At 50.0% G+C, this 27,816-nt stretch overlaps 9 protein-coding genes across 9 annotated transcripts; 4 read left to right on the top strand and 5 right to left on the bottom strand.

Annotated features, from left to right (window-relative positions):
- Window positions 1–484: 484 nt before the first annotated feature.
- N7489_004343 (putative aminotransferase, classes I and II family) lies at window positions 485–1,815 on the bottom strand (the record flags this gene model as incomplete). Its single annotated transcript, XM_056710095.1, is given in 2 exon segments — window positions 485–1,799; window positions 1,811–1,815. 2 exon segments carry the CDS (start codon window positions 1,813–1,815, stop codon window positions 485–487), a joined length of 1,320 nt encoding a protein of 439 aa, XP_056568516.1.
- Window positions 1,816–2,694: 879 nt separating this feature from the next.
- On the bottom strand, window positions 2,695–4,452 carry N7489_004342 (uncharacterized protein; the record flags this gene model as incomplete). Its single annotated transcript, XM_056710094.1, has 1 exon — window positions 2,695–4,452. The coding sequence occupies one exon, from the start codon at window positions 4,450–4,452 to the stop codon at window positions 2,695–2,697; it is 1,758 nt and encodes a 585-aa protein (XP_056568515.1).
- A 592-nt stretch (window positions 4,453–5,044) lies between these two features.
- Window positions 5,045–5,395, bottom strand: N7489_004341 (uncharacterized protein; the record flags this gene model as incomplete). Its single annotated transcript, XM_056710093.1, has 1 exon — window positions 5,045–5,395. The coding sequence occupies one exon, from the start codon at window positions 5,393–5,395 to the stop codon at window positions 5,045–5,047; it is 351 nt and encodes a 116-aa protein (XP_056568514.1).
- A 1,154-nt stretch (window positions 5,396–6,549) lies between these two features.
- N7489_004340 (uncharacterized protein) lies at window positions 6,550–8,816 on the bottom strand (the record flags this gene model as incomplete). The annotated part of the gene is made up of 2 exons (XM_056710092.1): window positions 6,550–7,752; window positions 8,754–8,816. The coding sequence occupies 2 exons, from the start codon at window positions 8,814–8,816 to the stop codon at window positions 6,550–6,552; spliced, it is 1,266 nt and encodes a 421-aa protein (XP_056568513.1).
- A 2,570-nt stretch (window positions 8,817–11,386) lies between these two features.
- N7489_004339 (uncharacterized protein) lies at window positions 11,387–13,758 on the top strand (the record flags this gene model as incomplete). Its single annotated transcript, XM_056710091.1, has 2 exons — window positions 11,387–12,701; window positions 12,767–13,758. 2 exons carry the CDS (start codon window positions 11,387–11,389, stop codon window positions 13,756–13,758), a joined length of 2,307 nt encoding a protein of 768 aa, XP_056568512.1.
- Window positions 13,759–14,767: 1,009 nt separating this feature from the next.
- Window positions 14,768–16,603, bottom strand: N7489_004338 (uncharacterized protein; the record flags this gene model as incomplete). The annotated part of the gene is made up of 1 exon (XM_056710090.1): window positions 14,768–16,603. The coding sequence occupies one exon, from the start codon at window positions 16,601–16,603 to the stop codon at window positions 14,768–14,770; it is 1,836 nt and encodes a 611-aa protein (XP_056568511.1).
- Window positions 16,604–17,940: 1,337 nt separating this feature from the next.
- N7489_004337 (TMCO4 family protein) lies at window positions 17,941–21,319 on the top strand (the record flags this gene model as incomplete). Its single annotated transcript, XM_056710089.1, has 2 exons — window positions 17,941–20,001; window positions 20,054–21,319. 2 exons carry the CDS (start codon window positions 17,941–17,943, stop codon window positions 21,317–21,319), a joined length of 3,327 nt encoding a protein of 1,108 aa, XP_056568510.1.
- Window positions 21,320–22,554: 1,235 nt separating this feature from the next.
- N7489_004336 (RTC4 family protein) lies at window positions 22,555–24,347 on the top strand (the record flags this gene model as incomplete). The annotated part of the gene is made up of 2 exons (XM_056710088.1): window positions 22,555–24,032; window positions 24,092–24,347. The coding sequence occupies 2 exons, from the start codon at window positions 22,555–22,557 to the stop codon at window positions 24,345–24,347; spliced, it is 1,734 nt and encodes a 577-aa protein (XP_056568509.1).
- A 435-nt stretch (window positions 24,348–24,782) lies between these two features.
- Window positions 24,783–27,210, top strand: N7489_004335 (M28 family metallopeptidase; the record flags this gene model as incomplete). The annotated part of the gene is made up of 3 exons (XM_056710087.1): window positions 24,783–25,674; window positions 25,725–27,100; window positions 27,154–27,210. The coding sequence occupies 3 exons, from the start codon at window positions 24,783–24,785 to the stop codon at window positions 27,208–27,210; spliced, it is 2,325 nt and encodes a 774-aa protein (XP_056568508.1).
- Window positions 27,211–27,816: the final 606 nt, after the last annotated feature.

Here is a 27,816-nt window from a genome sequence, read left to right as displayed (position 1 = left end):
GTGCCACCATGTCGCATACGAATAAGCCCATATTCTGAATATGGGCTTATTCGTATGCGACTTCGTCCCGGCTTGGGACCTTCCGGGCATAGCGGAACCCCAAATGCGATAGGCAGATAATTCCCCATCTGAAGAGGGTAAGAAGTGATACTAGGTTGGAAAGCCATGTAAAAACCAAAGATAAGTCACTAGATAGGCTTCAAGCCGTATATACGATATGCACGCAACAAGATTTTATGGATCCTCATCGGTGTAACTCGACGGACAAGGTGAGGCTATAGAAGAGAAAGAATCCTATGCTAAATTTAATACCACCTGGGTCTAATTGGCACACTATCAATTTCAATCCTAATATTGGTACCTATCTAGACAAACATGTGCGCTATCATTACAGAAATGAGAGAACCAACCTTTGAAAACATTCTATTTGACCTTTAATCAAGTTGGCCATGCTAAATGTACCGAAAATAGAATTCTAAGTATATCAAAGTTCATAAATAGCACGTATAATGCGTGCCATTGCTTCCTCCAGCCAGGGAAGAGGATGTGCAAACACCAAGCGGAACCACCCCGGATTCTCTGGTCCATAATCAGTCCCGTGAGCCACATAAACCTTGCTTTTCAATAGTTTATCAAATATCATATCAGTCAACTCGAGACCTTGTCCTGTCTCTTCCGGGTGAAGCTCGATATACTTCTTACCAAGGTTCACCCACAAAAAGAATCCAGCATTGCACCCATGCAAGTATTCGATGCCATGTTTGTCCAGGAGCTGGGCGAGGAACTCGTGTGATAGAGAGAGCTTCTCTTGATTTGTCTGAATATACTTATCGGTAAAAGCATCATTCCGAAGAATGGAAGCTGTGATGTGGTCCGATAACCCAGAGACAAATGAGTACAGCGACAAACACTTCTGTGCGATATGCAGCTCCGGGTTGGACTGCGAGATAACAGCACCAACTCGGAGCCCGTTGGCACCGAAATCCTTGCTCATGCCCCAGAGCACATGCACAAGAGCGGGATGGATCAAGCCACACGTGTCTCTCGATAAAAGGGACTCAAAGGGTGTGAATGGGACGTCCGTATCCACACGGTTCTTCCATACTGAAAGAGCGTAGATCTCGTCGCTGATCAGATGCACCTGACGTGACTGGCAGAGTCTCATGAGGCCCTCGGCTGTTGCGCGAGGATAACAACGACCCAAAGGATTGTGTGGGTTGCAGAGTATGATAGCCCGCACTCGTTTTCCTGTGCGTTCTTCAAATTCCATTGCCGCTTTCTCGTACTCGTCGACAGCCTCCGGGCTCAGAGGGTCCACGTTCCCCGTTTCCACTGGTACGATCACCGCTTCTGGACGTAGGGTGATATCAGCGATGAAAGTACTGTAGTACGGCTTGCTCAGGAGGATTGCTTCTTCTGGGTTCAGAAATGTCCAGCTCAAGTGCTCAATCGCAGAGGAACATCCATTTGTCATTAGAATGTGGTTTGGTTCCACTGGGAGGAATGGATTGAAGTATCTGTTAAGAAAGTGCGAGACTGACTTTCGAAGTGCCTTGGATCCCATGCTTCCATTGTTGTAGGTGAGAAGTGAGCCCGTAAAGCGAGAATTGTCGTGGATATACTCGAGAAGTGTGTCATGGAGTAATGTATTCTCTGCCATCCCGACAGAGAGGATACCATCCGGGTTGGTCTGAGGATGCCACATGTCACTGACCACGTCCCATGTTATATGCTTGGTTCCCAGGTCAACGGCAGCTTGGCCGCGCTTGGAGAAAATCTCATAGGGCCAGACGAGGAATCTGTGATGGACCCCATGGTGTTTGAATGTTTGCAATGGCGGCTATAATTTTGCGAGCGACCAAATTGGTAGAGCTTTATCCCACGTTCAAGATAAACTGTGAACTGCAACCTTAAGTCGTATGATTATCACTGTCTCTTTTTATAAGCCCCACGACTAGTGAATACAAATTATCCCCGATACACTTTGACCTCACTTCTCTGGTAAGAGTAGCGAAAGCCGAGGGTCAACGAAAATCAAAATCAAAATCCCCGGTTGTACATTTGTAGATATGATTTTCAGATAAACCCTTCCATATCGGGTAACGCGCCAAATGAGGGTCTCGGTGTTTAAATAGGAACTCCGATTGGCCCGCCGGTATCTTGGTTTCAAAGGTTGCTCAGGGAATTTGTGGGGGATTTGTGGGTTTTTTACTAGACTCGTACCCCACATGCATATCACCAGCATCTGTCCAGAGGATGCAGACACGAAAGGAAAGAATAACGCAAACATTTAGGGGATTGTTAATGGGACCCCCCCTTGTTAAACATTTATTGAGTGATGTTGCTTTTATGAGATAGGCGGAACAGATTGAAGGAATAAAAGTCCTATATTACTACGGTCTGTTTCGCCTGTTCTGATAAGATTAATCGAGCGACAAAGTAATATGTAGCTCTAATTTGGGACTTCCCGAAGCAAGGGAAAGGAAGTATCAACAAGTAAACACTCTACGGGGAAAGGAAAAGATAATTTTCCTCCATGGACGAATGATGAATCAAAACATTTTGATATTTCTTATAAAAGCAAACAGATAACGAGAAGACACCTAAGGAATATGTTTCAACAGTTAAATATCAGTAAAGCCGTCTGCAATCCTTTTGGAAGACACTTGGTTGTTGAAATCTCGAAGTAAAACGTTAAGCATTGCAGCATTTTTCCTTGGAGGGTTCTCCATTTGGAGAACTCCTATTGAGCAAGGACGGCGACTGGAACGTATCCAAGCGGCAGAAGCACGATGACTTGATCGGAACATCGGCTACCGCAAGGGCTAGTTTAGCTGGCTGTTCAATTACAGCCGCTTCATCCACCCTCCCCAGACGAACCAAGCACTCATGGTATCCCTGCAGCGACCAGACATTGTTCGGGTGACGACGCGGCCGGATGACAGAAGTATCCATACCCAGATCTGCGCGATATGTCTTTGCTGCTTCTTCCAAATTGCCCTGCTCCATCATCAGTGCGGCATATGCATGGCGAACAGGTTGCATCCACGACCAAGGTTCACTGTATGGCAAAGTGTCCTCGTGATGAATTGCACGGCGGAGAGCCTCGAAGGCCTTATCGTAGTTGGCGCAACGGTATTCAATTTCTCCTTCCAACATCGACTCGGCGACTTTGAGCACGTCGACGATGTTACCGTTGTATGCGCGACGAGTCACGGGAACGCGTGCCCACGCTTGGCGGAAGAGCTCCTGTTCCTTTTTGGCTGATACCACGTCCCCTGTGGCGGCGAATGCAATACCTCTGGCATAGTGGGTAGTGGCAGTGGTGCCTGCATATAATGATTGGTCATGGGGCAGCTCTTTGACCTTAAGCTCCTCCCACATACCGAAGCGTACCATCACATGTAGGCGGATACCCATGAACTGCTCTAGCCAATCAGCCATAGGTGGGGACTCAATTCGAAGGACTTCTTCAGGCACGGTGGCTTCCATGCGAGTGACTGCGTCGAGAGCAACCTTTGATTTACCGGCAAACATGGCCGCATAGACCAAGGAGTGATAGTCGTGCATGCGATAGAAGGTATAGAAGTTCTTGGCGCCTGACTTCTGGAAGAATTTGTCATCCGCGAGCGTTGATTTGTGGTTCGAGGCGATGGAGCGCCGCCAATCGCCCATCAGAATATCCAAATGAGTGGGCATGTGGTGCATGTGACCAGCGTCGGGAACGAGGTCGCGGAGATGATCGGCAGCGTTGATACCCAGCTCGGGAGTGGGCGACATCTCGATGAAGTGAATGTACAAGTGAAGTAACCCAGGGTTCAGGTATGCACCATCCTCTTCCTGTGAGAGTGCTTTTTCGAGCACTGCCTGTGCTTCCATGGTGGGTGCTTCAGGGTTTGGCTTGCCGGTAAACAGATCCCATAGAGCCCATGGGGTCATATTCATCAAGGCATCGGCATAAATTGTGGCAACATCCAAGTCAGCTCCGAATTCAGCATACACCGGCTTCATGGCCGCGGCGTAGCTCTTGTTCAGAGCGGGGTAATCTGTCGCAGGCTGGTCGGTCGGGAATCTGAATTGGATCGCGTCGACTAGAGCCTGTTCAAGCGGAGTTGCATTTGCCGCGCATTTCTTTGCTTGCCGTGTGGCATTGTATCCTCGTTGCACACAAGTGTGTAGATCTCCCTGGTCGAACTTCTCCCACGGCTTATTGTAGTTTGGGCCAACCGCATAAGCCAGGCCCCAGTAGGCCATGGCGCACGCTGGGTCATGGGCGATAGCTTGTTCGAAGCAGTAGGCACCTTCCACATGGTTGAAAGAATACACCCATATCAGTCCACGGTTGAACCAAATCTGGGCGTCGGGACTGGTGGTGGTGATGGGATGGGCAAAAGAGCCAAGGTTGTAGTATGTGTCACTAGCCGGGACGGGTACTACCGTTCCTGAAGTCATGATGAGTGCAGGAGTCAGATGTGATGCAGGGAATGAAAGCTAGGGTCAATGCTCAACATAGGAATATTAGGTGAGATTATTCTGTGGGCTTTATATACGTAGTAAAGTAGCTCTAAGTTGAGTGGCGCCATTGAAAAGCGGAAGTGGAGAAAATGTGGCTACTCCGACTTATCAAACACCGAAGACGCCGAAGATCCCTGCTATATCATGTATCCAGAATCATCTACACCTGAGCAGTTAAGCCTGGTTTCTACAATTGGCTACTGATTTCATTTAATCTACCATAGTAATGGGAGTTCTTCTACACAAATTTTATATCGAAGCTCAGTCAATTTGGGCCGATTGAAATACCTCGGTGATCGATCCAGGTGGAGCTGCCGTAATCGGTCCTCTCAGAACATATGACTCCGGCCCTTCCTTTCGGGGGATGAAAATATGTCGATTATAAAGCTTCGATGTCGATTATAAAGCTTCGCCAGAAACATCCCGAGACAGTTTGTTTCGTGTGGTGACATTGTCTTTAGCCATGGCGACACATCAGCCTCCGTGAAGAAGAGAACCGTGTTTCCGTCCATTGGTCGGATCATGTCGTTCATTGTGGCCGCAATTCGGGTTTATCTCGTAGACGTTGCCCGTCACGCGCTCGCCTCCGCGACAGAACAGAATACCCGGTCGAGGGCTCTTTGGGCCGGAGGCAAGGCGGCTGGGTATAAATATGGCATTTATGACTCCATTCCGTCCGAAGTGGGAATTTAAGATCCTCTATAGTCAGATCGGGGTCGTTCGCTATGGTTTCATGTGTAGATGACTGTTCAGAGTGCAGAGCAAGAAGCTCTTCGAAGCTTGCAGGTAATGCACGGTGTTGCGCATCCTCGAAAGCCGTAACCTCAGATTCATTGAGTGGCAAAGGGAAAGTGGCCTTGGGCGGGAAGGCAGCTCCCATTGTTGATTTGTTGATAGACGCAGCGGTAGTAATGGAAAAAGCCTTATGATTCATGGCCTTATAGACCAGGCAGTGGGGTGGTAAATCAACACCGACGGAAGGATTGCACTTACGAACATTGAAAGTATTTCTGTGTCGGTATTTCACCTTCGCCCTTGTATTCTCTTGTTACATTCTTCGCTCATGAGGTTCGGTTCTGTGTCTCCGTAGACTCCAGAAATGGTAGTCGTCAAAAGAAGTCCATAGAACCACAAGATTCCTTTGACCGAAAAGCGCATTCTGTCATGGATATCGATAGATTCTGACACTTCATGCTCTCCGTGTCAAATGAACAACAAGCCTTGGAATGTGGGGTCACGGATTTAAGCCGTGCTGTAGTCCCTTCCAGAGTAGTCGATCACCGAGGATCACGCGGAAGACAGTAACATACATTGTAGAATTGGACAATGTATGGAGAGGGAAAATATCAAATAGAAATGAGGATAGAATGTAAAACAATCGAAGAACTCGGGAAGTGTGAGAAAGTTATCGCAGGCACCCCTGGTGCTCCCGATAGCAGGGATCCTGGGGCAGACCACGCTTTCCCTTTCCTCCCAAGCTACCCTAAGCAGCGTCGCTCAGTGTTGAGTCAATCCCTTCCTCATTCAGGCTGATGGCCGATATTAGAGCTACACTCTTAGCAATAATTCCCAAGGCAGCCGCTTCAGATATCAACCTTAGCGTTGGGTAGGAGGAGCCCTTAACAAGTCAGCTTTCTTTCCCTAGCGGAAGAGCCTGCCACATACTAATTGTGAAGTAAGAAAGGTCCAAAATCCGGAAGCATCTGCGGACAGAAGATGTACCTGACCCGTCTCCCGGATGCGAATCCCCGCATAGAGTTATAGTTGTGACGGGTAGCGGTGCGCCGGAAACGGCGCCCAAAATACCCACAGCTCGCCTAGGCTAACTAGAGCGCATCTAGGAGTCGTATCTGTCATCGTATTCTGGATCTACGTCGAGATCAGAGTCGGACTCGTCGTTGCTAGCCTCCCTCCCTATGCGGTCCGACATTCAGCTGGTTCCCAACAGGGAGTATCGATAAGGCATTTGCTACACCGCACAGCCATCATAGCGTATTTCAATCCAATAGGCGGCCAGACTATCGCTCCATATAGTTATATCTGCGCAGGTGTGTCGTACTTTAGCACCAGGTCGACCCATCTTGTGAAAACCACAGCATCAACACCACTGACACCCGCCAGACCTCCATCTCTATGCAGGGGGATCTCAACCTTGCTATAGTAGGCATCCATGATTGCCGAAAACATGTCATTGACCCTTTCCAACCTGCGACCCTTCAGGTCATTGCCTGCTTTGGCTGATACCGACTGGACTATGGCTGGAACAAACCCCCCGATTGGCACTCCCGTGAGGCCGGCTAGAACCATATCGACCAGCCAAAGCGACAGATCGTACCTTTTTTCCTTCTTGTCCTTAATCCGCCGATAGAACTTCCTCACACCTGCAAGCACTAGCCCGACCTGGATACCGCGGTCGATATCGTTGTCCCACCTCTGTAAGCAGTCCGTGAAAAACTCTGCGTCTTTAGCCAGAGGCGCCCCCGCGGCGCTAGTATTCTTGCCGGTGTTGTCCGAGTCGATCTCCTTCACGCTCGTGTTTAAGACGTCTGCGACGATCTCTGCTGTCGCTCTGAGCGCTAAGATGGGCTGGGCGGCACCACCTTTGTGGTCCTCAGCCTCATTTTTGTCAACGACTGTGTTGTCGCCATTCTTATTACTATCAGTATTTGCTTTGCTTTCGGCGTCATTTTCGTTTTTGGACTTCTTTTCGTCGTCGACAGCCTCATTGCTGGCCACATCTTCGCCTTCGCCCTCGTCATGATGCGCAATATTGCGCGCTACCGCATGCACCAAGTTCAAAATATCGTGGAAGTCGAGAAACGGCGGCTGGCAGAAGTCGCGGAACATATATATCGTCGCCGACGGCGAAAGTCCCAGCAGCTCCGGTACCATCCGGCGAAGGCGGCGGTTATCGTCGCTACCACCCGTCTTATAGCGCAATCCGAGGGCCAGAATCATGGCGATGGCGAGATTGCCCTTCTTCGGGGATGTCCCCCTCCAACTCTTGCCTTGTTTCCTGCTCACAGTGATCATCGCCGGTTTTCTTGACAGAGCCACAATAGCTAAACGCCGACCGGGACGGCCCAGCGCATCTACCTTCTCTGCCTCGACATGCAACAAACTTAAAGTCGTCGGCCGGTTCGGTATCTCCTTAAAGACGTCGTCATAGCCATCGCCCGAGAGGCGGATTGGCTTTAGCGGCGAAGTCGCGCTTTCGCCGCTTGCCGCGACCTTGACCTACCAGTTCCCTCAGAATGGTTTGTTGGTGAAGTATCGATCACACTCACTTCCAGTCTAAACCCACTCCCTTCGACCACCGAAGGCGCTTTCCCATCCGCCGACAGGGGGCCACCTTTTCTGAATTCATCGGCCCTGCGCCTCGAAGATTTATTTCTTGTCATCGTCCTTACTAGGCCACCGAAACTTGGTACGTTTCTGGCGTCTTAAGCTAGGCGTGTGGCAGGGTTCAAGAGCCGGGTGCAGGGTAAACCGGCAGAGAGCTTCTCACGGCAGTCGAGTTGTATCAGACCCCTGAGTATCCTAAGGTCTATGGGAAGGTGAGATCAGAGAGATTGATTTAACTGAAGATTTAACTTGAAGAACAAAACTGCGTACGACAGGAAGGGCAATTTATAGCAGGAAATGAGAAGCTGGTCGGGCAGCTCTCGGGCACAAAGAAATGGCGCTATTCAGATCCGAGGGATCTTCAAATAAGCAAACAGAAAATTAGGAAAGACGGATGTTGCATCCGGGATAAGCAAGATATAACCCATTGAAGGCCTATCTGGGGTGTGGAAAAAGATCTGTTGAAGATAGGTCAAAGTTGGCTAAAAAAGCACCTCCTCCACCTAAAGACTGGGGTCCATGCATGTCCTAATAGTCCCCCCAAATCGCTGGCAAGAACTTATTTCGGCCTGCTTGCAGCTTGCAGGACGACTGGGGGGACCTCCGCTCCATTCCGAGTCCTCAGGACAAACCGGATCACTTTGAAAGTCCCTTTCGATCCTCCTGCTCTCCTGCAATGCAGCTAGCTGTTGTACAGTTTAGTTACCTACCCGGGTTCTGTTAGTCACCCTGTCAAAACTGGGGTATGGCCTTCATTAGGCTATACACATTAACCGTGGTTTTTGTGTTGGTCGAGTGGAATAATGCCGTATTTTATTCCAACACACCCCACTCCTCCCTAATAACACGAAGAAGTTTGTGAGCAATTCGACAATCTCTACGACCCAGCATACAAAGCTCTGCGAGCTGGCCTCAATGATGTTCCCCCGAGCGTGAGGAGGGAAGAGGCTGTGCATGTTGCGCTCGGCTGGGTTCAACACATGCAGATACGATAACCATATGGTGATTACTTTGAATCATGGTACATTTTGTAGGTATTGTAGCAGTGGCTGGATGGCGGTTTCCCCATGCTGCTGGTAGTCACAGAGATGAGGGATCAGAAAATGCATTACTATGGTTGGGGCTGCTAGAGAATCGAAATATGTGGGTGGTGGTGGTAAAATGGGTTTTTGGGGTGGAAGCCCCAACTACCGCAGATCGGCCGTAATCCTCCGGCACCTAGGCTAGGTCCTTATCCGTATTATTATCTAGGACTTAGTATCGGGCCTAGTAGACACTTCCACATTCGATAGGTCTGCTTATAACGATTTTATTCTAGTGCTTAGACTTGGCTTCCTCCGAGCAATCTTTCGACCCGCTAGAGGGGAACACTCCGGCTCGGTGAGATCGGTCTTAGAGGAATCGGGCTCGAACGGTCTATTATTGTCGGTATCGATAGGAGAGGCATAAGTGGATTCGCTTAGCCACAAAAGCAAGGCCTAAAGATGTTCGGGTGTGCCCGTCTATTCCATAAACCGGACCTCGCCGTTGTACCTCACGCGCTAAAATGCTTGTCAAGCGACAGAAGTGGAAATGAGAGGTCAGATCAATTCGGAATTTATTAATTTATTAATAACAAGTAGAAGGACCATGTCAGTCCCCTCAATGGAGTAGCATTGATATTTATTTGTATGCAATCGACAGACCTTGGAACTCGCATACATCTTCTAATCTACTTTGACAACATAGCCCTACAAATTCGCACATGTCAAACAGCACCTGTTTCGAATATTCTAAGGGCCCACTTGCCCACTTGTCCGGCATACCGAGAAAATCAGATCTGAACGGAGACTACCTAGGTTGGGTCCGCTATCACATGCTTATACGAGTTGTCTTCTCATCCACTCAAATGTGCTCATTGTGGAGTGGACAACAACTGAGACATGCATGCAGATATGCAGATATGGTTCAATGGTTATTTTATACTCTCGTAAAGACGACCTCTATCCCGATGAGCTTTAGTGAACAGAGTCATACGGTGCTCCGGTGTATTCGGGGAATTTCGCCGATATTCTCCATTTTTAGAACCCTCGTATAACTATATTTTCCACGATTTGTACCTAGGTAGTGAAAAGCCTTAGTCAGCTATATTTATATTTACTTAGGTATATTCCCAACTGTGGATTGATATTTATTTCCCTCATCTCCACAAATAGGAAGCTCTAGCGAGAACAAGAGTCGCATGAACCGATTGGGGCAGGTCCTAACCGCCGGGCACTTTCGATAGGCCAATAATGGACTTCCGATGCCATTGGCTTTTCGGTGGAGATGGAGTGGGATAATGATTCGCTATGTTTAGCTTTAGGCTTTCAATCCTGATGTATTCGCTCACTTTAGTACTCATGCTGGTGCCTATTTCCCTGAACCAGCCACCGTAAAAGCATGGTAGATCACATCTGTACGGGTGTACCTGTATGTCCTGTGTACCGGAGTTTATATTTTCCCGGGGTGCCGCTTTATTAGGGCGGTATATGTCTAGATATTCAATGTCGAGGAATAAGCATCACTAGCGGGGAGGGGGAACCTATACGCAAAGAATGCATGTAGAGACATTATATTCGCTATTTTTAGTGAGTTCAACCTTTTTGGGCAGATGAGATCGGTCCATGTTGTATACTGGAGTACGCTGGAGTAAGCCTTCCAAGATTGGACCCTGGTCTTGGCGGTTACTTGGGTGATTATTCCATGTTCACTTTGCTTTCCAACTAGTTAGCGTTACTTAGATGGCTTCGTTGGCCTCGGCTTCCTTGTCCATTTGGAATCTAAATTAGTCTCAGGCCGCTAACATTCGGGTATGAATATTCAACAGCGAAGTATTTACGGAGCTGCGCGACTCGATCACCAAATCACCAAGATAGGAAAGAATTGTGCTCCAAATGCCTCACAAATCAGGCCACAATATGTCAAAATCGGTGATTGATGAACTATTTTTTATCTCCCATGATAAGATCAAGGATCAACTTCTTCAAAGCCCCTATTGATACTTCATGGAAGCGTCAGAGTTATAGATTGTAGACATAGTTGCTCGAGTTTCCTCGGTGACCCAAAAGCGGCCAGGAGTAAGCACAAAAACAGAAGGGAAAAGCAGAAGTAGAGGTAATATTACCAATGTATGTATTTTATCCCAAGGGTTAAAGCTGACACTTAGCGTGGAGAAACAGGGTTTATTACCTCTTCTCTCCACTTCTCCAGGGCTTCTAGCCTTGAGCATCGTTTTGCTTTAAGCTTCCATTTATTTTCCTAGCTTTCACATGATAAATCCTTGACTTTCTTATTCGCATCCTTGTGGGGGCATCGAAATCTATCGGATACTTTTTTGTCAATTCGACTCTCATGTCAATTCCCCCATTGCACGATTTTCACTCGACACAATGACTCGATATACACAGTAACCATCGTTACTCGGACGTAACATTGAGGCTCTTAGTTCATGGGAAACAACCAAGCTCTCATTCCCTGACAGTTTCTGGCGTGTGTGTATGTGAATATGCCCGAGACCTCCACACCCAAAGGAGAATCAAGCACTCCACAAGGATCAAACCAGCAGTTGAATAGATCCTGCGAGTCTTGCCGAAGTCTCAAGGTCCGCTGTCTCCCCAACCCATCCACACCTAACCAATGCCAGCGATGTGCGAAGGGCAAACGATCCTGCGTCTTCGTGGCGCCGCAGAGACGGCGGCCCCGGAAACGGACCGACTCGCGCGTCGCCCAGCTGGAAAAGGAGATGCGCATGATGCGTTCGCTGTTGAAAAATCGCATCCCTGAAGAAGAGCCAGATTCCAGTGATGACAGCGACGTGGACGAGGTCCAGGATCATGATTCGGCCGATACGGACTTTAAGAGCAGTCTTGCCTTGCGGGATCACTCGACCCACTCGTCCGAGGATGTTCGTTATATGGACTATTCCCCTGAATTGCTGAATACCCCGCACGCCGGCGTGCATGACAGTGGTGGCTTTTCGGCGCCGACTTTCGCGGGTATGTCGGCGCGCAGTGAGTCGGAGCAGGAGAGGCTTCCTCCAGCGGACGACGTGATCGAACGGGGGATTCTCTCTCTCGAAGATGCGGAGCAATTGGTGACGTATTTCATTCGCGAACTCGCTTTCTTTTTTCCATTGGTCGTCTTGCCTTCGAATACCACGGCAGCTCAACTGCGACAGACAAAGCCAATCCTCTTCCTCTCCGTGATTGCCGCGACATCCATATCCGTCGATGCAGGCCTGGCAGCCGTGCTGAACCGCGAGATGGTCCGCCTCTATTCAGAGCGGTTCTTCATCGAAGGCGAAAAGTCATTAGAGTTAGTGCAAGCACTGCTGCTGATGATCATATACTATCTCCCGCCCCCCTCGCCATTGAAGCTGCAGCTTTATCAGTACACGCACATCGCTTCGACGATGGCACTGGAAATTGGGTTAGCTAATAAACGTCGTGTCTCGAAAAAGTCCGATCGCAAGAGCAGCAAGCATGACGAGGTGCTGGCTGAGCAGGCGAGAGCAGTCCTCGGCTGCTACCATCTCGGTTCGAGTGTTGCGATGAAAACCCGGCGCCCAAATCTGCTCCAGTTCAACGACTGGATGACAGAGTGTCTCAAACACCTGGAAAACTCGCCACATCGAACGGATCAACATGTCGCGATATGGTTCCAGCTGCAACGAATAACCGATGAAGCAGCGTCTTCGTTCGGCCTGGATGACACCAGTACCACATCGCCCCTAACCGAATCGCGCGTCCAAGCCGTGCTACGCTGGTTTGACAAGCGGCTCGAAACGTGGAAGAAGAACGTCCCATCAGAGATGCTCACCGGTATGAAACATCAGTTCCTCTCACTTGTATTATGCGTGCAATACTAACCGACTCCATCAAACCAGTCCCCATGATCCTCGAATACCGCTCCACGGCACTGGTGATGTACGAACTCGGCGTAGGAGAAGGCTATCGCGACCCAGACGCAATAAAGCGACGATATTACACACTGCCGACCCTCGATGGAGAAGGCAATAGCGGCAGCGAAACACCAGACGCCCCACTCAGCGCAATCCGCATCGACATCAAGGTGAAATGGATGAACGCCGCACATGAGCTGCTGGACGCGGTGCTGACCTGCAGCACGGACACGATGCGTAAACTCCCGAACCTCATGTACACCCGGTTCGCGATGGCCGTGACATCTCTGCTGAAAATCCACTTCTCCGTGCGAACCGGTGCTCTTGGGGAAGTCGTCACGTCGCAGGCCGTGAACGTGGCTTTCTACCTCGACGCCCTGGCAAACAAGCTAAACGAGGCCAGTGGCGGGGGCAAGTACCCCATCCCCAGTCGGTGGTATCATGTCGTGGGTGTTAAGGGTCGGGATTGGTACGATCGATTGGAGAGGCGGCAGAGTGGAGCGATGGAAGCTGGTTCCAGGGTCGTGTCGGCGAGTCCGTCGACCGGCACTGCAGAATCAATGTCGGGTTCGGTATCACACCCTAGTCAAAGCCAAATCCAGAACCAGAACCAAGGCCAAGGCCAAGACACACGCTTGGACCAAGTCCCGTCAACTATTGACTCCTTCCCCGTCGTCCCTATGCCCCCAATGCAGCCAGCGATGGACACCATGCGTGATGGGTACGTACCAATTGGTGGTCCGGGTATGTGGGCCATGGACGGCGGACATAACCCACAATTCTATCCCCTGAGCGCGGCGGGGTATCAGCCCTCGGTGTCGCATGCGCAGGCGACGTTGCCGCCTCAGTTTTCGTATGAGCCGCAGAGGGTGCCGGTTAGTGCTGCTGGGCAGCATATGGCTAGGGCGGGCATGGAGTTGGATGGGTGGCTTCCTGACGGGAGTATTTTTGGGGTGCAGCCTTTGCCTGAGTTTTGAGATGGACATTGGAATCCGAGATAAACGAACCCTGCGATGGGTGTGCATGTGGGTAAGTCTATGGACGTATGGTCATAGATCAGAGGTATGAACTGTATCGTGTCAGCTTGTTGATATTTTATACCGATATCCCATGGTCATATCAGCAGAGGTCAAGTTATACTCACCAAGTATATGAGAACAAGATCTAAAAGAGAAGATCCAAGAGGGTAGAGCAGCTCAATGACCCAACCCTAGTAGATGGAGTATAGAACTCAAAAGGTAGCGGACATACCCACCAGTGCGCAACAAAACGACCGTCAAGTCACCAGGATGAAAAGAAAAGAAAAGGGAGAATATCCCAATCCCCAACGGACATTAATCCCATTTAACCCGAAATCAATATGTTCGCAAACCACCGTCGGAGGCTCGGGAGAATCGGAACTTCCGAGATGGAACCGTCGGGGATCATTGATGTATTGAACATGGGTCTGATGTGGGTTTAATCGGGGCTTGGATATTTCTTCCTGCGCTATAAGATACATAAGTATGTTGTTATGTTGCATTGACATATGGGCTTCATGGGATTGGCTCGTGTCTCTTGTCTCCTTGTATTCCGGACTGATTCCGAGCTGAACCTGAACCCGAGTCCGATGTTCCCTGGGCTTCTTAGATTAGCTTGTGAATGCATGTTGCTATTGAATTTCAACGTGATATATTTTCGTCCCGCTATTTGTGGGGTTTCTTAACTCACTTGTGAATGTGCTGTATATCACTCATGGAGCGGGATGTAAGAAGGGTCCGAGTCAACAGACGGTAGTCACATGTAATAACGCATAGGAGAATCATTAATCATAGTTTATACAAATAATCTCAATCACAACAGGTTCGTCAATTCATTGCATGGGTAGAACATGGATATCAAAAGCCAACCGAAACCAGGACCAACCACTTGGTCTATTCAACTCCTCGGGAGAATCAATAAGCCTAGTACACCAACAAAGGAAACTGTGAAAGTAAGAAATGTAAATCACAGAATTGAAAATGCCTCCAACGCATCCATAAACCCAGCAATAGCCCCGATCCCTACCAACCCCCTTGTAGCATTACGAGTCAACGCCTTGTGTCGATCCTTGGCATCCTCACGCGAGGATCGGCGTGGGCGCGAAGACGGGGACCGCTGACCTGAGCTAGGCGGTGAGGCTCGGGAGCTAGAGACGGGGGATGAGGAGGAAAGCGGGTAGGCTGATGAATGGTGGCGGGGTTGGAGTTTGTTGTTAGGGATATTGTTGTATGCTTGGTTTCGGGCCCTGGGAGGCTCGAAGTGGACTTGGTTTGGCGATGAACCTCTGGGCGAGGGGTTGGTATTGGGATTGGTGATGGCTGGATTGCTGGGTTGGTTCATGTTCATTGGGACGGATCGAGGCGCCGTTGCGTAGTCTTGGTTTGGATAGTATTTGTATGGCCGCTGGGGAGGACTTGGCTGTGTGTATGAAGGTGGTGGTGGAGGACAGGGTAGAGCATAGTTTGGTGGTGGGAAACTGCCGCTTGGGTATGTGGGGGGTCTGCTGTCGGGATTACTGTGACTCGGAGGATATCTGGATGAGAGGCTGTTAGAATGGAAACGGCGGCCTTGCATGGGGTTGGTGCTGTGCGAGGGCCGAAGAGTGTCGGATCGTTGCTCGCCCTCGTCACTTGAGTCGATGATTCTCGAGTCGCTGCAAGGTTTATCCCGGTGCTTGAGGTGTTCGTCCGGCTCTGGTTCGCTTTCCACGTGAGCCTGGTAGCTGGAGTACTTTCGGCGTAGCTCTGCTGCATGTTGTCGAGCCTCTTGTGAGTGGGGTTCCCTCCAGTCCATTGTTGATCCCTCGAGAAAGTAACCTCGGATATCGTGGCTATCAAAGTCTAGCTCTTCGGTATCATCTTCTTCGGTGTCTGAAGAGACATAGACTCGAGGCTGGACTCGCTTGTTGGATGTGTTAAAGCCCCTGCCGGCGTGGTGTAGTTTCGAAGGTTCAATCAAAGGCACCCAGAGTGAAAGCAGCCGGTTCAATGTACTCTCTGATAGTTGCACCATATCCTTTGGGGATCTTTCCATGTCACTCAGTCCCACGTCGCTGTCTCCAAGCGTAATGATGGGAAGTCTTGTCGGATCCGAGCGTCTGGTCAATGGCTTCGATGTCGACGCCGTATTGGACGAGTAATTGGAAGTTATCCTCTTGTTTGTCGGGTCACTGGCAGCATCCGAAGTCTCCTGTTCCACAAGATCCCACAAACGATCTAGGCGCTTGACAGACCAATATCGGACGATGACCATGTTCTGGGACTCAGCTTTCTCTTGAGCAATGACATCGTCGGCGGTGGAGGTAAGTGAATCAGTATCAGCCCCCTCGTCCACGTTGGATTTGATAATGTTCCCGAGCTGTAAAATTTGGAGCATCACAATCAGGCTGAGTTTGAGGGATTCCAACTGGGCTAGCAAGTAAGTGACATGCTGCTTCCGGAAACACCATTTGAGTCTTTCCTGCAGTGGGATCCTCATAAGATCATTGTCTCTATCGGTTGCCTTCAGTTTGTCCAGCATGTGTTCGATTTCGATGAATATCATCTGGCCTTGTCCGGCGATCTCCCAGGCTTTCTCTGTTGCCTCTGGAGACTGGTCAACATTGGTGCCCTCAATAGTCTGCCCAACGTTTTTGAGCGCCAGAGCAAAAAGCGAGATTCCCTTGGCAATGCTATGGATTTCCAGTCTGGACTGAGCGAGTTGACAAGCGGCAGCATTGAGGAGTAACGAGAGCCGAAACCCCGCGCCAGCGATCTTAACAACGGAAGCCTGTAAGCCTTTAGATAGAGAGAAGGAGCTCATTAGTAGAATATCTCAACTTCTCAAAGGGAAAGTCGTACCTTGTGTCATGATGAAGCAGTGTCTCAGGGCATATCAAAAAGACAAAGTGGATTTCCCCAGGATCATAGTCTCCAAGCTACTCTCTGCCAAGAACTAGAGCCGCAAGCCTACTGCATATCAAGTGACTCACGTCTGACATACGGAGTATGGGATCTGAACTTCCGGGGGTTCTCTGTTTGTATCCCCGCGATTCATGGCGTCATAGTCCATGTTTCCTCTCCTTCTCGTTGGTTTACTCGGACGGGCGCAGTTGATCTTCAACTTGAAATGACCTAGCGCATGTTCTTCCTTGTTACGTGAAGTTTCGGGCAAAAGTACCCGGCACTGCCTCAAACTTTGATCAACATGTTCCGCTCGACTCTTCGCCTTGGATTTATTTATCAAGTCTGCCTCTCCCCTATCAAAAGGGCACACTCTCTACCGGAGGTCCTCGGATGCCGGTGAGAGACCATACCCTTGCTCTTTACCCGGGGTTTCCCCCAAGGCGAAGCATAGTGGGAATGACCTCGTATTATAAAAACTGGGATCTGAAATGGAAGATGAGCTAGTTCAAGACCTCCGCTATCTCCGATTCAGGGGGTTCCCATACTTTGGACAACAATATACAATAAGGCAGCCACACCCGTTATTGTATGTTGTATGGAGTAGATATGCAGCTATTCCGAGGTGGATCTTATAAGCATTGACCTGTTTAAATGTGAAACCTTTCAAGAGTATAGCCAGATAAAGAGCGAAAAAAAGTATTCTCAAAATACCCTAAATATCCCAAATATCCAAAAGAATGTATATTTTATACAAATATCTAAGTAATCTACTGTTTTCATTCAGACTTGTTTATTTGGCAACTGACCCGATGGGCGCACTTCCGCTTTCGGTTCCTCAACAGCTCCTTTTGCGAGTTGCCTAACCTCCTCCAATACGTCTAAATTTCTCTCTACAATAACTCTCTAAACTCTTTAATTAAAAAGTTGACTCAAATCTTTTGTTGTGGCCGCTGTACTGGCTAATTGATCTCTCCTCTCTCCGCCGCATTCTCCGCCCCTCCTCCTTTTTCGCCGCGTGGCACACCGTCATCTGCGGAGATTGACCCGATGACCATCTAGTGTCCCACCATCGGACGTGGGAAACTTGGCACAGGGCGAACACACCCAGATAAGAGCTCAAAAGCTCATCGCAACAATTGTGAGGCCGGATGGGTGAGCTCCCGAAAGTATCGCGAAGGAACGTGAGGACGCAAGGGACAACTGGGATCCGATACACCACCTTAAGGCCCTTAAGAGCCTCAAGTCCATGAAATCATGACCGCAGCCTCGGGTGTCACCGTAGACACCTCCGATGCTCCTATACCCTCCCCGCCGAACGCCACCAATTCGTCCCACCACGAGCCCCAATCGACAAAGGGCAATTCCCCCACAATCCCGAACGAAAAAGAGACAGAGGGCTCAGCGCCCCAACCAGTAGCACCCGAAGCTACTGCAGGGTCTGCCAAACAAGATCTCCCTGCATCAGATGAATTAGATGATTTTGGTCTTCCCATTCGAGCACGCCGACCCGACCCCACACCCAGCGATTCCCCCGAAGGAAAAAATGCTGGCCAAGACGTTCAGAATGCGGCAGTGAGCTCGACGGGCTATAATGATGATGCGAAGGAGGCGGAGGAGCCAGAGTTGTCACAGGACAAGCTGGAATCGGGGGCCCCTGAGCCAGCCAATCCGAATAATACAGAAGAGCAAGGCAAGAACGCAGAGCATCAGGACAATTCTGCTGCACCTCCAGAGTACTCGCAGGCCTCTAGTGCTCTTGATCAGCCTCGCACCTCAACTTCGAAGCAGAGAACCGCCCAGGTGTCTGAATGGTCGCACCAGCGCCTCGCCCAACCTGATGCACATCATCCCGAGAGTGAGGAGTCAGATGCAGAGCCCGACGAATGGAAATCGATGCCTGCACTTGGTGAATTCGACTACTATGACGACTATGGAAGACTCGTTGCTCGTGGCGCCAGGGAAGAAGACGACGAGGCTGTGTACCAAGGATTAGGAGGAGCAGGGAGGGGTTATACTCGCGTGCAGCTCGACGAAGATGCCCAGTCTGCTACAAGTCTAGATGAAGATACAAGCTACCTGTTCCGAGAGACAGGCGGCAACTCTGCTGGTCTAGTTGGCGAAGAGCTGCGAGATTCTATCAGCCAGCTCCAGGCCACCAAAGACCTTCTCAACGAGACTCAAAAGATCGCGTATGTGGGGGTTGTCAGGCTGGCAATTCATAATATGAATCACGATCTAGCGTCGATTGCCACAACCAAATCCACGCGCAAAACCATGCAGAAAGCCTCGGATGCCATGCGAAAGTGGGGCCAGGCGATCATGGGGCGAATCTATGCTCATATGGATATTAATTCTGCTGAGCAGATTATGATTGAGCAGCTCGCGGAACATGGAGTGCAACCGGAAGATCTGGTGCGACCACTCATGCAGAATGCGCGAGTCAAAAATCCTATGGCGGAGAGTGAACCGAAGACTTCTACTTCCAGTCAGAAATTAGACTCTCCATCCAGGTTCTCCGCGGAGACGGATTCATCTGAATTAGATCCCCCTCCGCCATACGAGGCCCACGAGACCGAGGAGCCCCCGGAGGTCAAGATGCCTTCTGAGATGCCGACCTCTGATCGCATAGATATCGATCTCCGCTGGACTGTCCTCTGTGACCTGTTTCTTGTGCTCATCGCAAATTCAGCGTACGACGCTCGGTCGCGAACTCTTTTGGAGAGGGTCGGCGCAGCTTTGGATGTAACATGGCTACAGATCTCACGGTTCGAAAAGCGAGTCACTGACTCACTTGAAATGCAAGAACAGGCCGAGAAAGAGAATTGGGATGAGTCAGACCACATGGAAAAGCGGCGCAAGATGGCCTTGAAGCGGAAATATATGATTATGGGCTTAGCGACGGTCGGCGGCGGACTGGTCATCGGCCTTTCTGCTGGCCTGTTGGCACCTGTCATCGGAGCTGGTATTGCGGCTGGTTTTACTACGGTGGGTATCTCTGGGACTAGTGCGTTCCTGGGAGGAGCCGGCGGCACGGCTCTGATCGCTTCTAGTGCTACTCTAGGTGGAAGCACCATTGGAATGAGAGCTTCGCACCGACGTACTGGTGCAGTTCAAACGTTTGAGTATCGACCTCTTCATAATAACAAGAAGGTCAACTTGATTGTGACGGTCTCTGGCTGGATGACCGGCAAGGTTGACGATGTCCGTCTACCTTTCAGTACTGTCGATCCGATTATGGGCGATATATATTCCGTGCTATGGGAGCCTGAGATGCTTCGAAGCATGGGTGACACTATCAATATTCTGGCAACGGAGGTAAGCGCTCTAAAGCTGCGTGGAATTGTTAATAGACTAACTGGTTCTTTAGGCATTAACACAAGGTCTGCAACAAGTACTAGGTAACACCGTTCTGATGGCGTTGATGGCATCCTTGCAACTACCACTTGTCCTCACTAAACTCGCATACTTAATTGACAATCCCTGGATCGTTTCGTTGGCACGCGCTAACTCAGCCGGCCTCGTTATGGCCGATTCCTTGCGAGAGCGGAATCTTGGCAACCGACCTATTACATTGCTTGGTTTCTCCCTCGGTGCGCGTGTTATCTTCTCTTGTTTGAAAGAGCTGGCCGAAAAGGGCGCCCACGGGTTAATTCAGAATGTATACTTATTTGGCTCCCCCGTCGTGGCGAACAAAGACGAATACCTGAAGGCTCGCAGTGTGGTGTCTGGGCGATTCGTGAACGGTTATGCCACGAATGATTGGATCCTGGGTTATCTCTTCCGGGCAACAAGTGGCGGCATCATGAGAGTCGCCGGCCTCGCAGCTGTGGAAGGTATACCGGGCATTGAGAACTTTGATGTCACCCCGCTTGTGAATGGTCATATGGATTACCGTACGGCTATGCCTCGAATTCTGAGGGAAGTTGGTTGGGAGGTTCTCGAGGATGAGTTTGCCGAAATCGAGGATCCAGACCCAGATAACCACGCTGAACGACAGCGCGAGTTGATCCGGGAGATTGATGAAGCTCGCCGAGAAGCAGAGGCGAAGCCAGAGAAGAAACGCTTCGGGCTGTTCAAGCGAGGCAGAATGGCCGAAAAGAAGAAATGGGAAACTTATGATGTCGATAAAAACACCGCGCCTCGCAATTCAAGCGAGCCCGAGAGCAGCCCTGGCACTGTCCTCTTCGACATCGAGGCCATTCGAGCCGAATTGCACTCCGAGGCGATTGAGGTCAAGGAATTGGAGTCGACTATGCCCCTGATGAAGCTAGACCTGAACGCTCCGTCAGAACCACCACCCGCCCAGCCCTCTCCCCCTACCTCCAGGAGGCCCAAGACGCCCGAACTTCCAGCTGTTTCTCGGACTGCTTCGCTGCCCCCGCAAGCATCGGGGCCCAATGAATTCACTCCTGTGCCAAAGCACGAAGACATGGAAATGACCTTTGACACATCATTCCATGAACCCCCACGATCCAAGGACGATGACCTTCACTCTCGTCCAGAGTTGAGAACTGCCTCTACAATGCCGGCGCTTGGTACCAGCGCCCTCGGAGCCATGGCTATGGAGCCCAATGCCTGGGCAGATCATGATGAGGGACATCGGGATGGCGAGATATCGATGACATTCGAATAGAGTCGGCTCTGGGGCTTTTCTCACTTTGCTTTTCTCATCTCTCTTTATACTTTCCTTCCGTTGATTCGTTCCTGAGACTTAATGAGGCGCATGGCTTGCACATGCGGTTTGGCTTAATTACGATCCGATGTATATATGCCCATCCATCTATATAGAGGCAACCTAGCTTTTACAATCATCATGATATGATCTCAAGATACATGCAAGCGGATTTGGTCCAGCTGGGTGGGTTCTTTGTCTGCTTTCTCGTGTCCTCAAAGCTAAATTACGCAGCAAATCCAACAAAGAGACCGTAGTATTTCAAAATATGTACAGCCATGAAGGGGATAGATAGCTAATCAAGTCTTACCTAGATATTCCTAATATATTGTGAGAAACCGCAGTATCAAATCGGACTGCAATCGCGCGTCACGCGTTCCCCCACAATTTGGTGCCAGGTCCAGTTGGCGACAGCGGCAAACTGGACAAAAATGGAGCGGGCATTTGATTGGTTCACTAATGGACCACTAGTTCACCGCCCTGCTCGCCGCCTTCCCCCTGATCCGAACGTCTTTTCTGGATATACAACATGAATATCGGGGTTTTGCAAGTGCCATTCTGAGTCTGTCTCGTATCTCGCTAGGTAATCTTTCTAAATAGGCCTATTGGGACCCTTCTTTATGTTGTAGCTTGAAAATATATTCTCAACCCGTACAATAACAGTACAAAGCATTGGTTGTTCCCACGAACGACTTTTCAATATATAACCATGCAATAGTTGGCGTACTAGGATAATTAGATACATGTACCTACCTACCTAGGTAGGTCTATAGATGTGTGTTATATCTTCAAATGTTATGTGTACACTCAATGGTTTTCTGCCGTGTAAAAACACAGTCTTGGAGACGGTTCAGCCAATCATATTCTAGCTGTTCGATATGCCGCTGTGGTCCACCGTAGCCAGGTGTCCGCATTTGTCCCAGCTTCTCGAGACCGAGTATTCTTTGTTTCGAAGACCAAAGAATCAATCCAACACAGGTTCAACCTCTTACCTCGAACTGAACCGCAGGCACCTTTGCACGGATAGTTAAAACCGCGCAACAACCCGTTCCCCCGTCCCAAGCCCGAATTTCCCCCCAGGCCTGAGCAACACGCTTCACATAAACGCGAACTACTTCTCCTTGGCTTCCAAGCTTTGAGACTCCCGGTTCTTCTCGACAACTTATATTGGCAATTGGAGTCCTCCGCAGTCCACCATGATGACTCGGGCCAAACCCGATTCCAGCTGGGCGTCCAATCTGATGACGAGGACGAACCCTCCTCGCGAGCATCTTTTGTCTACTTTCAATAAACATGAGTCGGAAGATGCGAAAACCGAAGTCGCGGGTATCAATAAGGATGGTATTCATCCTAGTGTCGGGACAAAGCCGGAGATTGATACAGACGCGGAGCCTTTAAGCTCCGGTGGAGAGGAAGCAGAAGGCCCCAAACCGGACGTTGCCCAGCTTAGCACTGAGAAAAGAGCGAAGATTGATACAGATGCCGAACCTTTGAGCTCCGACGAAGAGGAAGTCGAAGAGCCCATGCCAGATATCGCTCAACCTAGCATAGAGACCTATCCAGAGACTAATACAGACACCGAACCTCTAAGCTCCCCGCCTCTCAGCTCTCCACCTCCCATCTCCGATGAAGAGGAGGAGGAAGTCCCGAAGTCGAGCGCTCCTCAGTCTAGCATCAAGACGAAGTTGGATATCGACACCGATGCCGATCCTCTAAGCTCTGATGAAGAGGAAGTTGGCGATAGCGATACTTCCCCACGTCGCAAAGAAGTAAACTATACGACTATGACTTTGGAGAAGAAGCTTGCGGAAGGGAACAACAAGACGTACAGTAGTCCACAAACTCATAATGGATACTCTCGCAAAGGCACTTTTTCACGAACCCTCAGCGCTATGACGGGCTCCGATGATGAGGACGATCTATTTTTCTTCTCCTCACAGAGCCACAAACGGCAAAGGGCAACAAAATATGCATCCAAGACCAGTTACTTCAAGAGGCCGTCTTTTCCCCCACGACCGACTGAGAAAGCGAAAGAGTCGTCGCCAGTCGAAGAAACACCCAAGGAACCCGAGGAAACGTTCATAATGCCCAAGGACATTGAAAACTCGAGTTTCCGAGAGCCTCGTGGCGGGGAAGACTCAAACTCCAGTTTCTCACATGGCCCTTACACGATGGAAGAATACGAAGCAATGCTGCTTGATGATGATTCACCACTTTCATCCCCATCTTCTTCCACATGTGAGCAAATGTCGCATCCAGAGGAGCCCGCAGCCAAAGAGAACCGCGAAGCATCACCACCCCGCCGCGCCCTGTGCCCGATGTGCCATAAGGAAGTAGACTGGGCATCGCTGGAGCTTTTCAAGGCACAGCCGAAGCAAAGAATTCGCGAACAGGTCATGTTCTGCGAATCGCACAAACTTCGCAGTGCGGTGGACTTGTGGCGTGAGCGAGGGTACCCTAACATTAACTGGGATGGGTTTGAAGAGCGTGTTCAGAGCTATTTCCCCCAACTTGAAAAATTACTTGTGCCTGGTGCTTTCTCTTATTACCGAAACATTCTCAGTACCTCTTTCGTGCCAGGGAAAGCGAGAAACTCCCGTGTGAGGATGAGTGATGGCGAGAGACTTGAGACGATGACCTGTGGTTATTATGGTACCATGGGTGCAACCAAAATGTATGTGGTATACAACCCCCTGCTTCATTGCACTAAGCTAACATCTATGTTCAATCTAGACTAGAGACAATCATTCGTCGTTTTTCTGTGGTTGTACGTCGCCTGGCGACAACAGATGATCTCATCAAGACGGCAGGCGTGGCTGGCTACACACAGTCTGTTCTTGTTCCTGAGTTGGCTGTGCTCTTGGTCAAGGATGACATGAAAGTCAACGACGAAGATGCCCGTCGGATTATGAGGGAGAGTATGGACATTGGTGACAGGGTCAATCCAGACCGCAATGTCGTCCCGATACCGGAAGAAGTCGATTTATGATTGTGGCTTTACTCCGTTACATTTGATACCATGGGCGCTATCTTCTTTCATCTTGTTTCTGGTTGTGAGGTGTGTTTTGTCTCCTTTTGCCCTCATCTCAAGGGCCATATAGTTTATCGTCTTGAGCGATGGTATATAGATAGCCATTATGATACCACTCATGTTCTGTCTTATATTTACTGGAATATCACTTGTTATCTATTCTCATTGAAGACCCAATTAACGTTCATTATCATTTTGCGAGGAAACCCGAGTAGCTCGCCTAGATCGTAGATATCAACATTAACCCGTAGAGGCAATTTGATGGCGGGCTGGTCCGCCCCAGGCGTGAGGGGTAGCTTTGTCAGCCGATAAGGTGATCGCTCGGGTCGATGATACAATGCGGAGAAGCTTTCCTGGGCAAGATTGGCATTTGCACTCTTCCATCAACACAAGATGAGAGAGAAAGACATGCGATTCTCAGAGACCACCCCTCTACTGGAGGTCAATGTCGCTCCTCCGCGGCATAGATATCCGCACCATGCTGTTCGTCGAGTGTGTACTTTCTCCCTTGCGGCCCTACTTTCTGTGGCGACTGTTCTATTCCTACTCCCCACCGCTATTCTACCTCGGGAGGGTGGATCTATTTGGTCCTATCTCCCCTGGGCTCACCCAATCCCCCACGAAGCATGGCCGCAGAGCTACGGTCTGCCTTACGACCAGCTCCAGCAGATCCTCCTCAATGTACCTTCCGCAGATAAGGCCCGAGAGTGGAGCCAATACTATACCGCAGGACCACACTTGGGAGGAAAGAATCTGTCCCAGGCGCTCTGGACTTTGGAAAAATGGAAGGAATTCGGTGTGGAGGATACCGGCCTCGCGGCTTATGACATTTACATCAACTACCCGCTCGATCACCGCCTGGCCCTCTTGAAGACGTCCGGTGATAAGACCGAAGTGACCTTTGAAGCTACATTGGAGGAGGATGTCCTCGAAGAGGATCCTACTTCCGGCCTGCCAGACCGTGTCCCAGTGTTCCATGGCTATTCTGCTACTGGCAATGTGACCGCGCAGTTTGTGTATGTCAACTTTGGCACGTACAAGGACTTCGAGGACCTCGTCAATGCCAACGTCACCTTGGAGGGTAAGATTGCCATCGCCAAGTACGGTAGGATCTTCCGTGGGTTGAAGGTGAAGCGTGCACAGGAACTTGGAATGGTCGGCGTAGTTATCTACAGTGATCCGCAGGAAGATGGTGAAATCACCGAGGAAAATGGCTATGAAGCTTATCCTAATGGACCGGCACGGAACCCCAGTGCTATCCAGAGAGGTAGCACTCAATTCCTCAGTAAGGATTTTCTCCCGAGACAGTGGCATTCCGAAGCTAACTTGAACAAGGTATCCTTCCTGGTGACCCCACAACTCCGGGATACGCATCTAAGCCCGGATGCGAACGACAGGATCCGCAAAACTCCATCCCTTCAATCCCATCCCTCCCCGTCTCGTACAAGGAGGTTCTCCCATTCTTGAAGGCGCTTAACGGTCATGGCCCCAAGGCGTCGGACTTCAACGAGTGGTGGCAGGGAGGCGGTCTTGGTTACAAGGGCGTGGAGTACAACATCGGACCATCTCCCGAAGATGTGGTGATTAATCTTCACAACCTCCAGGAGTACGTGATAACGCCCCTGTGGAACGTCATCGGTACCATCAAGGGCCACATCCCCGATGAAGTTGTTATTCTCGGTAACCACCGTGACGCCTGGATTGCCGGTGGCGCAGGGGATCCTAACAGTGGATCCGCTGCTCTGAACGAGGTCGTCCGTAGCTTCGGTGAGGCTCTCAAGGCCGGTTGGAAGCCATTGCGCACTGTTGTCTTTGCCAGCTGGGACGGTGAAGAGTACGGGCTTCTTGGCTCGACCGAGTGGGTAGAAGAATATCTTCCATGGCTCTCCAAAGCCAACATTGCATACCTTAATGTCGATGTGGCTACTTCGGGAACCGATTTCAAACCTCGGGCCAGTCCTCTTCTGAACAAGGTTATCAACGATGTCACCGCTCTGGTGCAGTCACCCAACCAGACCGTCCGGGGCCAGACAGTCCGCGATGTGTGGGATGGTAAGATCTCCACCATGGGCAGCGGCAGTGATTTCACTGCCTTCCAAGATTTCGCCGGTGTGGCCAGTCTCGACTTCGGTTTCGGCCGTGGTGAGAATGACGCGGTCTACCACTACCACTCAAACTACGACAGCTTTGCATGGATGGAAAAGTACGGTGACAAGGGCTTCCTCTACCACCAAGCTTGCGCAAAGCTCTGGGGTCTGGCCGCGGCACAATTGGTGGAGTCCCCCCTTCTCGCGCTTAACGCCACCGACTATTCTCTTGGCCTTGGGTCCTACCTGGACCACATCAAACCTGCGGCAGACAATCTCCCGGAGAAGACCCACTTCGACTTCGGATCTCTAGATAGGGCCATTTCTGAGTTCCAGGAATCCGCAAAGGCTTTCGATGCCCATGCTGCGGACCTGCAGTCCCAGCTTGGTGATGACGTGCCCTGGTATCACTGGTGGAAGAAGGTGAGACTATGGTTCCAGATTCGCGTTACCAATGCGAAGTACAAGGGCATTGAACGGGCTTTCTTGTACCAACCCGGTCTGGACGGCCGTGACTGGTTCAAGCACGTCGTCTTTGCCCCTGGCATTTGGACCGGTTACTCCGGAGCCACCTACCCCGGACTAGTAGAGAGTCTTGAGGCTGGTGACGTGGAGAATGCCAAGGCAAGTGTTTAACATCCCTCTTTTCTTTGCAATTGCTAACTTCTTATCTCTAGAAATGGAGCTCCATCATCCAAGAACGAATTGATACTGCAACAAGGTTGCTGCTGTAGATAGCTGGTAAGCAACTATCTTACCTTGGTACGATAGAACGTTGGGCACACAGCACAGTTGGCTCGTATAGGTACAACAAAATGAACAGATTAGCAATGGCTTAATTAATTATTCTACTAAATGGGGATAAGAAAACGGTAGTTGAAGTGAAAGCGTTAGGAATGGTTAGATTTACACAAGGGTTCACGTGATTGCATTTTGACACCGCAAACATAGGCGGTATGGAGACCAAAGCCGTGTCTCTTCAAATCTTCCTCTTCTTCAAATCTTCGTCATCTTCCTTTGATGTGGGTCTCGCAGCACTTCGTACTGCCTTGTATAGTATGATTCCTTGCCAAAGGCCGTGCCGTTCCTCCGTGGCCCAAAATCAGTGGCTATGAGACTCCGAGTTATTTTGACCAGCAATACAACCCTGACACCAAATGACAATCTCTCTGGATTGATTCTACTCTCTCTCAAGATATAACAACGTTCGCACTCCACAATCAAAATTTTAGTACTACGCGGCAAAAACGGCGACATCCACTTACAAGTCCGAAATGGAGGTTATCCGCGTCACTTCATACCACCGGCGTGACTTCGATCTAGCGGTGGCCCGAATAAAT

The sequence above is a fragment of the Penicillium chrysogenum genome (assembly GCF_028827035.1).
Source record: "Penicillium chrysogenum strain IBT 35668 chromosome Unknown utg000002l_segment0_segment0, whole genome shotgun sequence".
NCBI classification, from domain to species: Eukaryota; Fungi; Ascomycota; class Eurotiomycetes; order Eurotiales; family Aspergillaceae; genus Penicillium; species Penicillium chrysogenum.
Note: the sequence above shows the minus strand (reverse complement) of the source record. Positions and strands in the feature narration are given on the sequence as shown.